The sequence below is a fragment of the Sinocyclocheilus rhinocerous genome, unplaced genomic scaffold (genome assembly GCF_001515625.1).
Source record: "Sinocyclocheilus rhinocerous isolate Xijiao unplaced genomic scaffold, SAMN03320098_v1.1 scaffold1256, whole genome shotgun sequence".
NCBI lineage: Eukaryota > Metazoa > Chordata > Actinopteri > Cypriniformes > Cyprinidae > Sinocyclocheilus > Sinocyclocheilus rhinocerous.
Genome location: NW_015646445.1, coordinates 1,969,457 through 1,982,082, shown reverse-complemented (window position 1 = coordinate 1,982,082; position 12,626 = coordinate 1,969,457). Strand labels below are relative to the sequence as shown.

Genomic DNA, 12,626 nt, shown 5'->3' with positions numbered 1-12,626 from the left:
GTTGCCAACTGCTTTCAATTGAAAGTAGCTAAAACTGGTAGCTAAATGTCACTAGGTGACATAATAATGGCAAATTCACTGATCTATATAAAGATGAATGTAGATCAGTGGGCAAGATGAGAACTTAGATAAGGTTTGTCCAAGAAGTTGCTATATTTGTCCCTAAACTTTTGAAAAAAGTCTCAAAAGGGGCGGGGAAGTCGTTAAATCTAGCTACAAAGTAACTAAATTGGCAACACTGATCGATGGATGTAACGTCTGTAGTTGACGGTAAATTTTTGTTTAAATTGATAGTTTAGTTGTCCTATAAACTTAAACTGGTCATGTTCTTGTTACGCAGCTAGTTAATGAAATCCAAGTAAAAAAATGCTATCATTTTTGCACCTATAGGTGAAAAATCTTTTGATTTGCCATGTTGCATGTTTTAAAAATATTAAAAACGCAAAACATACCTACGTACGAACGTCCCAGGAGGACTTGAACACAGCAACAGAACACATGAGGAATAAAAACACAACAAAATTCCAAAGGGGTGTGACATTTGTAACATTATAAATGTCACTTTTGATCAATTTAACACATCCTTGCTGAATAAAAATTTTTTTTCTTAAAAATGAATAGTATTTACTTTTATATATATATATATATATATAGCTGAAAAACGATTGCCAGTTCCTAGAGGGTAGCAAAGCTTGGATAATGATTTCGTCTTGGTAGAAGTGGTTGAGAAATGTTTGAGCCTCATTTGGCGCCTCACATCCCAGCCGAACTTGGCACTCAGGTATTGTCATTAACACATGACGTGTTGTCCGCTTATTTTCTGCTTAGTTTCCCATAGAAACAGTCAGAAACAGGGATTGACACTAGCGACCGCAGGCTGTGTCTCTGTCCAGAGGAGAAGCGCGGCCTGTATACTGTGTCACTTTTGGTTACAGAGGCATCTTTGTGTTCCATGTTTCTCGGTGGTTGGTTCTGGATCGGATCAGCTGGGTGGGTAATTACAGCCTGTTGTGTGTAAATGTGAGGATATGCTGGCAGGAAATGGGTGGAAGGATTTCTGGGAAACGTAGGGACCAAAGGAATGCCATGCAGTGCCCTCTGAAACGACAGTCTCTGATGTGGGTATTTCTGTTGCTAAATTAGAAGAAGCACTCTCAGCTAACCACCTCTGCACCACAGATACACAGAAAGATATCTGAGCGGACACATGGTCTGTGGTTAGGCTTTATGAGGGCCACTGTATTGATTCAAAATCACTATCACTTTATTTATATCAGAAATATGCATTCTAGTGGAACCAAACCAAAGTCGGACATCTCAAATTAACTCAAATATATGTTTTGTAACTAAATGTCTGAAAACATTTACTTACTAAAAAACATTTGTAACTAAAAAAAAAAAGAAAAGAAAATGTGCTCACCATTTATTTGCATTTATTTGATGAAAAGTTTTTGTAAAAGCAGTTGTTTTCTATTTGAATGTATTTTAAAATACCATTTATTGCTGCGAATTTTCAGCAGCCATTACTCTAGTTTTCATTTGTTGTTATTGCTCTCTCTTTTTTTTTTTTTGCCCTGTTTAACTGTTAAAAATATTCTAAGAAGACACAATTTCTTGATTAGCAAGAGTGCATTTGATACATAGGTTTGCAATCATTTTTTATTTTATTTCATTATTTTATTTTATTTCAAAGTAATATATATTTAAAAAGAAAAAAAAGAAAGTTTATTTTTCTTAGTACATTGGCAAATATTTTTTCTTAATTTAAGCATAAACCTCACAATGCTTTATGCTTAAAACAAGAAAAATCAACGTCCCAATGATGTGAGATGAAAACTTAATTAAACTTAATACATTCTTTTGAAACAATAAATTTGAAATATCTAATTTTGCTTCTCAAGTCAACATATCTTGTTTTAACAATACGTAGATTTTTTTTTTACTGCAAAACAAGACAAACATAATGATCAAGAGCATTTATTTTACAGTACACTGTAAAAAAAATTCCGTAAAATTTACGGTAAAAAAACGGCAGCTGTGGTTGCCGGAATTTTACCGTAAAAAATACGGTAGCAACGTTTTAGGTTTTACGGTTTTAACTTAAATTTACAGTTAAATACCGTAATTTCATTTGATATAATGTTAATATACCAACCTATTGAAGTACTGAAATCTGTTTAGCTTTGTAATACACTAGTAACCACCAAATGCAGGTGGTGATGAGAAAGTCACACGATGAACCAAAGCCTATCACAAGCAGCTTTTAAATAATAACATATATAGAAGGTGCACAGTGTCATTCACACAAACGCTAAACACCATCATGGTAACACACACGAAACTTAAATAATACAATAAACATTAATTTAACAACATTAGGTGTAACACACAACCCTAATATACAAAACTGATAAGAAAAAAACTAAGAAGAAAGTTATTTTAACAAAAAAAACCCATCAAATTGGAAATGTAATGCAGGGAATTCTGGGAATGTCAATTTGCGGTTATTCACTGTAAATTATACGTTTTTTTTCACTTCCAAAAACGGTATACGGTATACATGTAATGTCCAATACAGTTTTTCACCGTATATAGTAGGGGAATTTACCGTTAACCATTTAACAGGCTTTTACTGTAGCATTTTTACAGTCTTTTACCGTTAAATTCACGGTCATTTTTTACAGTGATATCAGACAACCTCTGAGGGACAAAAGCTACTAGATAGGCTGCTGAATGAACTACTAGCGTAAGCTGGTGTACAAGACTAGACATACAATTTAAAATGTTTTCACACAATCACACGCACACATAACACACATATATACATTAAAGCAAACATGCCACGACAAGCGAGTTTCACAGGAAAAACTAGTCAAGGCTTCAAAATGTTCTTGACAGCATTTTCAAAAGCAAGAAAAATAATCTTTAATCCCTAAAAAAAATAAATCATACATTTACAGTCTTGAAATAATAGCCATGAACTCCAAAAGGTCAATGCAGCAGTACTTTCTAAACGAGTCCGCATAAAAAGAAAAAGAAAAAAAAGGGAAGTGGTTAAATGGACAGAGAAAAAGCACAAAAGTTCTTCCCCTGCCCACGTTTCCGACCACCTGGCTACTGTTTCCCTCCCAAACCATACTTCACTGTCAGAGCGGCTTTGAGTGAAGACACAAGACAAAGCACAGGCGCTTCACTCCAAACAGCCCTGGCAAGAAAAAGAGGAGGAGAACAAGAGGGATAGACAAAGATCGAGGGAGAATAAAGCCAGCAATGGCAAGCAGCCGAACAGCAGGAGAGAGATGATTCCAGAACCGGTGAAGGATCTGTCAAACAGACGCTAATGCAACACAGCAACAAATCTTTCTTTAACACCTTCAGCATTGGCAGCATCATGCGGTTTTATCATGCTTTAACTGACTGACAGCGGTGTAGTCGACTGATTGAGATTTCCTGTAACAGATGACAGTTTGGATGAAATATCAACCAGTATCCTCTACAGCCAAACTGGATTCCCTTTTCAAGATGAGATCAAATTCAGTCAGAGAGTTAACTAAGTGTCTGCAGATGAAGTGCTGATTCAGTCGATCACACGCTTTCAGAAACAGAAATAACTCTAAACGGTGCCGATTATCATTTTAGATAACTCCATGTTAATTTCTCACGATTGGCCGGGACCAATAAGCCACATGGTGCTTGCTTCGCCTTGTGAAGCGAGATGAAGGACGAAACTATTAGGACAGACAAGGCATGACATGGATTTAATAACTTGAGCAAAATTGCTGATGCTTTGAAGTCTTCAGTTTGCCCTTCAGCCATGACCATTCCATTCATTTTCACAATCAGCACATTTTGTTTTCACAGCAAAGCAAGTATCACCAGGTGCAATTTGAAGTGCAAAAATATGGGGGAAATAACCACGCATCTGTCTTTGCATCTGAAATAAAATCTTCAACAGAAATGAGAAGTACATCATAAACCCATCTTGGGAGCTACTCAATAACATCTATCAGCTAACCCAAATCCACTTTACATGAGGCAAGCTCCTGTCTGGACACAGATGCACTGCTTCTTCTCAAAGCCCATGAATAATTCTCTATTCATGTAATACATCATTCAATACAGACGTGGTCTCTGGACCGGTCAAGGTGCAGAGGTACAACCTGCTCAAGTCTCTTAGATATATTTAAAGGACTAGTTCACCCAAAAATGACAATTTGCAGAAAATGTACTCACCCTCAGGCCATCCAAGATGTGTATGAATTTGTTTCTTCATCAGATTTGGAGAAATTCAGTATTGCATCAGTGTCTCAGCGATGGATGCTCTGCAGTGAATGGGTGCCGTCGGAATGAGAGTCCAAACAGCTGATAAAAACATCACAATAATCCACAAGTAATTCACACCACTCCAGTCCATCAGTTAACATCTTGTGAAGCCAAAAGCTGCATGTTTGTAAAAAATAAATCAATTTTTAACTTCAAACCATTGCTTCCGGCTATACGAGTCCTTCGCAAGACATTAACTGATGGACTGGAGTCTTGTGGATTATTGTGATGTTTTTATCAGCTGTTTGGACTGCCATTGCGGCACCCATTCACTGCAGAGCATCCATTGTGGTGAGCAAGTGCTGAATTTCTCCAAATTTGTTCCAATGAAGAAACAAACTCATTTGATTTATTATCTTGGATAGCCTGAGGGTATCCCCGAGGGTTTTGGGTGCACTATTCCTTTAAAAGCAAAGGAGCCGATGCTTTCAATTCATGCAATATATAGTAAAAAGCAACAAATGAAAGGGTTTTCTGAGGACAGCAATAATGCATTTCTCTCTATTAATGAAAACCCACAGATGCCATGCTGTTCTTCAAATGCCTCACACCTTCATTTAAGCTGTAAAGCATTTCATCATTCACATGTTTTAATCTGCATGTCTTATCACACATAGACATGAGCAACAGAATGCCTTTTACTCATCAAATATCAATAACTGATTTGCACAAAAGGAAAACTGAAAGGCCTAACAAATGCACTGACTCTTAAGACTCCCTAAAACACCTCAACAGAGCAGAAGAATACATGGACTTAATAATTCAATTGCAAATGCAATTAATCAAACTCATAATATTCACAAATTGAGAGCAAAGAGTGCAAATTGTCACTGTGACTCATTGCTGTTGAATGATTTTCATTATATTTTATATGAAAACACAAGGAACATGAGCCATCAAGTCATTTCAACACATTCAAACTTCTGGGTGGATGGACATGTTACTACATGCCTTATTAATTATTACAGCATTAATTAGCCATAAAACTGTCAAAATTAGTCACAAAATGGCAGGAAAAAAAACTTGTAAAGAGGTATAAGTCACCCATTATTATGAAAATGTTCTGGAAAGCAGCTTTAAATACATTGCTAATGCATAGACGGCAGTGCTTGTGCATCGCCCAGATAGACTAACCTGTCATTTGAATCAAAGGCTATAATTAAACAAAAAAAATTAAAAGAGAGCGTAGGGGATTTGCTTCTGAGATTTGAAACACAACACAAATTACAGCTTATGCGACGACCTAGAGCACTCCCATTATAATCAATGCAAGCGGCTTGTGCATTTCAGTCAAGTCAGCTTCATTGACTATAGGGTAATTTTTTTCAATTAGAGGCACTTTTAACTACCTGAATCTAGCAAAACAAAACATTTTAAAACTATTAACCTTCAAGTTAATATTAGTAGAGTGTGTGATGGTAACAAATTTGTTTCAGATTTTCACAAGTAAGCAAGCAGTCAATTATCTTCAAACTTATAATAACAATAACAAAAAAATAGATTGGTAATAGGGTTTGATAATAACACCTAATAATTCTATTCTGTATCTAATTTTCTCATTCTAACAAAGGCTATAATTAAACAAAAAAAATTAAAAGAGAGCGTAGGGGATTTGCTTCTGAGATTTGAAACACAACACAAATTACAGCTTATGCGACGACCTAGAGCACTCCCATTATAATCAATGCAAGCGGCTTGTGCATTTCAGTCAAGTCAGCTTCATTGACTATAGGGTAATTTTTTTCAATTAGAGGCACTTTTAACTACCTGAATCTAGCAAAACAAAACATTTTAAAACTATTAACCTTCAAGTTAATATTAGTAGAGTGTGTGATGGTAACAAATTTGTTTCAGATTTTACAGATTTTCACAAGTAAGCAAGCAGTCAATTATCTTCAAACTTATAATAACAATAGCAAAAAAATAGATTGGTAATAGGGTTTGATAATAACACCTAATAATTCTATTCTGTATCTAATTTTCTCATTCTAAAATGCCACACACTTTGATTGGTCGACTGGTTGTTGCTGTTGTCATGATTCCATCCACAAGCCTGGAAAACATGCTGCACTTGCCTGCTGTTTATCTGGCAAGACCTTTGCTTTATGTGGTTGTTGCTAAACATTAAAATAAAAATTTTGGGGGGGTTGCATAGAGACAATATGCAGTTCATTGTGCCTAACTCCTGATGTTTGTCTGATGCTGCAGATGGATTTATGACACAATTAAAAGTCTCAAGTTCACCTCAAAGAAAGGTATACCTGAAAGACAAAATTTTATTGGATTTGTGGTTTCTAAGGAAAAATAATCTGTTGATGAGCTTTCAGCTACTGTATATCATATGAAAAGAACATAACTTGCCTATAAAGCACAAGCAGATTTAGAAAAACTAAAAGACATCCAGTACAGAACATAAATGGCAGATAATTAAATCTGTCAGTAAGAGATACCTAGTGGCTTTTTTTTTTCATCCCAAGAGCAGTTTAATTAGTCAATGATGACACAAAGAGATCCCTTACAGATATTTACAATGGTTTCTGCAAAAAACAGCATTGTTACTGTGGTTCTTGCTAGTAAAATAAAACTGTGTGTTAACTTGTGGTTATCAGTCACCATTCTGTCATCAAATAAGATAATGAAAGCTTATTATTCTGTTTGAATGAGATCCTCTATTAGGATTTTGCAGTAACAACAATCACTGTTGTAACTGGTATTTTGGTGGAAACTACGGCTACCATGGTAAAGTTTTCTAAGGATATCATACCTTTCTTGAAAACTGAAAAATACAGAAGTGGTAAGTATCTGTGTGGTATATTATCATTCTTTAGCTAGGTATATTCTCAAGATTTAGCTAGATAGATATAATTCAATTAATTACAAAATTAATATATTAAGTATTATATATATATATATATCTTGAGAATATACCTTGTTAAAGAATGATAACTACAATGCATTTTAAGATATATTATAAGGATGATGATGATATATTTTAAGTTTTAAATAAGCATAAGATTTATCCATCTGTTTCTCAAAAAAAAAAAGAAAAAAAGGAAAAAAAAAAAAGAGGTCATATTCTCATCATCACACCTTATACTAAAATCCACTTGAATACCCGGATAAGTAATGCATTTAACAAATACAGATAAAACATAGTTTGAATAAGTTTCCTTTTTCAAGACTTTAAAAGTGGCTTCAAAGAATCATCAACTGCAAAACAGCGTTCAAAGAGGGTTTAGGTCATTATTTAGCGCGTAATGCATTGCGTGTGATTCATAAAGCTGAACCAGAGGCAAGACGAGGCGAGAGAAGTGACAGAACGCGCTGCTCATCTCCAGGCTGGAGTCGGGACAATGCACTAGTCTCAGAAACATCTCATAAAAGACCTACAGCCACCAGAACACACACACAGTCACAGCTCAAAAGAGTTGAGGACTAACCCGTGTCGAACTGGTCTGAAGCTGACGCGCTGAGGCAGGCAGCAAGGAGCAACGCTGCGATTCTCCGCGAATCCATCGCTCTTCTGTAGCAGGCTGTGAGAGATCTGAACACCTTCTCTTCCTCTCTCCTCGCAGGTGAAGTGTTTGAGTCCAGTCTGGTGCGGCGAGCAGATGAATGTCAGCAAATCTCGCTGCGCGTCTGCGTTAAGAGCGTCTCAACTTCTAGGCAGATCAGCGCTGCCCCCAGACACTCACGCACAAGACAGATAGCAGAAAAAGTAGGGATCCTATTTCAAATCATGTGACAGGAAATCGGGGCAATAGATTCAACCTGCCCCGTGCATGGGGGCATATACCTGTTGCGCGCTGTAGGCTGGCCACAAATCCAATAGCTGAGCCACAGACAACACAGAGAGTTAAGAAAATAACCCCGAAGACTTTTAAAGCGCCGTTGTTTCCACTAACAAATATGTGACTTTCTGTAGACTGTAAGTAGACAGACAGAAAGACAGACAGATAGATAGATAGATAGATAGATAGATAGACAGACAGACAGACAGACAGATAGATAGATAGACAGACAGACATATAGACAGACAGACAGACAGACAGACATATAGACAGACAGACAGACAGACAGACAGATAGATAGATAGATAGATAGATAGACTGAGACCTGTTAGAGATTTAATTCCAATATTTTTTAAAGTATACTGCTTGAAAAAATAAAATTAATATATGAAAAATAAATGACTACGAAATAAAATATTTATGGTATAGGCTATACTAAATATTATTAATAAATAAAAAATAAATAATATTGCTTGTGCATTTTAAGACTTGCTTGTGCAGTTCTTCTTCGACTTCTGATTTACTTCTGATTTAATTGCATTAAATAGTCTACTGTATAGAGTAGACTATAGAACCATTCTATATAAAACAATAGTGGAGTTAATATCAAAATGTAACATCTAATGTTAAAATGTATGCTTTTTACCGTAACTGTTTCCCTTTAAAATGCTTTGGTCAGTTCAAGAATAATTTATGCAATTTTATATTACTATAATTATTTGAAAGAATTAAAAGAGCAGTTTTATGTCTCTGTCTTATGTTTGGTCAAGATTGATATTAGATTTAGAAAGTTAGTAGTAATAAGTAATGCAAGAGAGAGAGTAATTGGTACAATAATCTACACTGATAAAGAAGTAATTACTATCATAATTAATAATTTTTTTTAGATTAACTTAACCAACAATGTTAAAGAGTTAATTTTTTTTTAATCTTTATTTATTTATTTTTACACTTTTTTATAAAAAATAAATAAATACATGAAAAAAGAAATGACTAAATTAGGACTTTATCATTCCATAGGTTCATAAGTTGGTTTTTTTATTGTTTATTATTCTTAGTTAATATTTGCCCTCTTTCTTTGTTTACATAAACGGACGGAATATAACGTGAATGTAAATTTAAACCCTGCAGCCTTCTGTGGTAAATAATGACACTGCTCACTGGAACATAAGCCTCATTTCAATGTCATACATCCCAGCCCATAAAACAAGCAGCATCACTTGTGCAGAATGTCTCTCTCTAGTGGGAGAACACATGAATGGAGGGTCCATTACCTCAGTCTCCAGAGCAGAGCATGCAGGGGACAGCAGTGACTTCACTCACCGCTGAAATTAAAACGAACTCACCCAAAACCCCAAACGGCTGGGTAAAAATAACACTCGCTGCCTGCTGCCTTTTTTAAAGTTTGAAAGGATTCGGTTGGGTATGAAAGTGACCATAACGCCGTGAATCATCAGCAGGATGGTCGGCGCACTGTAATACAGAGCTGGCTTGAAGATACCCTAATTCGTCTACAGATGGTATGTAAGGCTTGATCATGTAAACTTACAAAACCCCAAAACCCAGCATGATTAGATTGGTCTCGCGCACCAGCGAAGCTCACAATTACTATTGCTCACAGTTTACTCTGAAACATCGTTATACCAACCTAGTCACTGAGCTCACTTAAAAGACCATGTGACTCCATCAAAATTAGACGGTCGAGCCCAAACAAGTTACTCAGGTGTATTTCAGGTAGTTAGATGTGCCTTTGTCTGATGTTTGTAAGTATATGATAATTATAAGCATTCGCGAGAGAGAAGTCACACTCCCTGTTCTTATAGTAGTAAACATGATCTCATATTTTCCAATGTCAAATAATTCAGAACTTGCATTTCAGTCATTCACAAAACCACATTTATGCACTATTTCATTTCTTTTCAAGAAACTTTAAGGGTTAAAAGTTATTTTCCTTAAATCAATAAATGAATATACTATAAAATTTTATATTACATTTAATACATTTCACATGTAATTTTATATATTTATATTGTAAAACTTCAACAATAATGTGTATGATGTTTGTTTTGTGATGAGTGTGTGTGTGTGTGTGTGTATATATATATATATACATTAATAATGCAATTTAATGTTGTAAATGTGAACTATGTATGTATGCATATACAAACACACAACATATAACATATATGAATATAGCTAATTATTACTCCTAGAGATCAAATATGAGACATACAGTATTAAAATACAATGCAATACTGTATAAGCAAGATGCATGGTACGTGAATTAAAAGTGGAAAGAAGTTAAGTATTCAGTGAAATATCGGGGTTGATATTGGTTTAATATTGAACATTTAGAAGATTCAGTAGTCTGATATTTGACATGCTTCATAGTTTTGTCGTGAGATATATCTAATGCAGTCTCTCTAACTTGTCAGAACATGTTAAAAGCAGGTTACTGGTTCACTGGAAAGTCCAGGATTTTATCATTACACTTGCTGCTTTAGAGCTTGTACGGTTTACACATTTGCCAAGATCTATACAGATTTGAAGGCCTCGGCGTGTTAGGGGTGGATATCGAAACCGAGGAACCAAGCCAAGCTATCATTAGTGAGGCTGTGTCTCTCCTTGATTTCACATCTAATCTTTTTATCACTGTCAGTGCAATTATTCTCACCTCACTGTGCCTGTTTAATTTGATTTATTAAGCAAAATACACGCATACGCCCGTCTACAGCAACCATCATGCCTGCTCCTGTTAGATAGATAGATAGACAGATAGATAGATAGATAAATAGATAGATGTAAATAATTGAAATAACTTTTTTTCTGTATTAAAGTAATGAGAATTTGAGGAAAACATGCTTAATAGTTGTTTGCTTAGTACATAGAAGTTGCGTCTTCTCCCTCCAACAACAAATATATACACAGGTAATAGGTATGTATTCTTTACCCTTGGGGTTTTAAAGCCTTTGCATTCTCAAAAGAAAGATGAAAGTGGTTTTCTTAACCATTCTCACTCACACCCAGCACACACACACTCATCCATCTCCCTGTGTTTGTTTTGAGCTCTTTAATTAAAGCACAATGTCAACCCAGAGGAATGGTTTGTGTTTTAACTACCTCTCATCTTTAAGGCCTTTGAGCTACAGCCCAGCACAAGCAGAACACCCACAGCAATAACACACACCTGCTTGAGACGTTCTACATCGCACCCTCTGATCCTCCTCCTCGCTTTACAAACCTGCAAGAGGAAGAACACCTTTTCACCTGCGGCACAGAAATGAAGCCTTCGCTCAGGCCTGGTCCGATCTGAAGTCTTGCTGAAACAGCAGCCTGGAAATTTCTGTGATGAGATTCCAGTTGGCTGCAGTGTTTTGCTGCTTGTGTCAATCATGTAACGCGATTAACAGAAGCTTGAGTATTGTGTAGATGAATGAACCTGAGGTTATACACGGACCTACAGTTTGCCAGGGCTCGTTTGCGAGGCCAGAGCACAAAAACTATACTAGACTTTGGCAGTTTTGTGTGTTGAGGCTAATTACAGAGCACTGGTGTGACTGAGAAACCTCAGGGGTTTGTTGGTGGAACAATCTTTTGCTTTGGACTAATTACATTTCAAACAATGCAAAAACAACCTCTACGAGGAGTAAGAGAGAGGAAAACACCACTAAAAATGATTATACTAAACTATTATAAAATCTACACTCTACCATTCAAAAGTTTTGAGGTCATTAAGATTCATGCTTTTATTCAGCAATGCTGTATTAATCAGAAGTGAGAGTAAAGGCATTTTACAATAGATTTTTATTACAAGTAGATGCTCTTTAGACATTTCTAGTCATGAAAGTATCCTAAGCAGCTGTTAAAACGTTTTCAACATTGATGAAAATAAATGTTTCTTGAGCACCAAATCAGCACATTAGATTCATTTCTGAAGGATCATGTGACGCTGAAAACTGGAATAACGGCTGCTGAAAAATTGAACCTGCCATCACATGTATAAATTAGATTTTAAAATATATTCATATAAAATTGTATCAAATAAATGCAGCCTTGCCGAGCATAAAAGACGTATTTTTTTCTTTTCCTGACCCCAAACTTTTTCAGTGTTATTGTTTATAAAATGTTATTGAGTCAAAATCAAAGGCTTCGAGCTGATATGCGCTCCATTATGAACACCAGGTGCTGATGGCAATGGTTATAATGCAGCATTTGTAATGTATTTCAAGCATATTGCATTTTAACAATGTGCCCCTATTCTGATACTGACACTTGTAGCAGGTGCGTTTCGGTTCCAACATCCCTTTTCAGCTATGAGTTGGCATAATGAGAGTCAATGTCATCTGCTTTTGTTTGTTTGGAATAGTTCACCAAAAAAGGACAATTCCGTCAAATTCAACCTCACGTCTTTCCAAACCTGCAGGACCTTCTTTCTTCTGTGGAACACAAAGGAAGGCGTTTTGAAGGATGTTCAGGTTTCTCTATTCCATAGGAATCCAGGACTAAATAAAT

General features: G+C 35.7%; 1 protein-coding gene across 1 annotated transcript in view; it reads right to left on the bottom strand.

Annotated features, from left to right (window-relative positions):
- The window catches only part of LOC107707827 (kremen protein 1-like), a 63,697-nt gene extending 55,710 nt beyond the window's left edge, over positions 1-7,987 (bottom strand). The window contains exon 1 of the mRNA XM_016511918.1: positions 7,764-7,987. Coding sequence (XP_016367404.1) covers positions 7,764-7,839 — 76 coding nt within the window. The 5' untranslated portion in view covers positions 7,840-7,987. The remainder of the gene's footprint in view (positions 1-7,763) is intronic.
- Between the last annotated feature and the right edge of the window lie 4,639 nt (positions 7,988-12,626).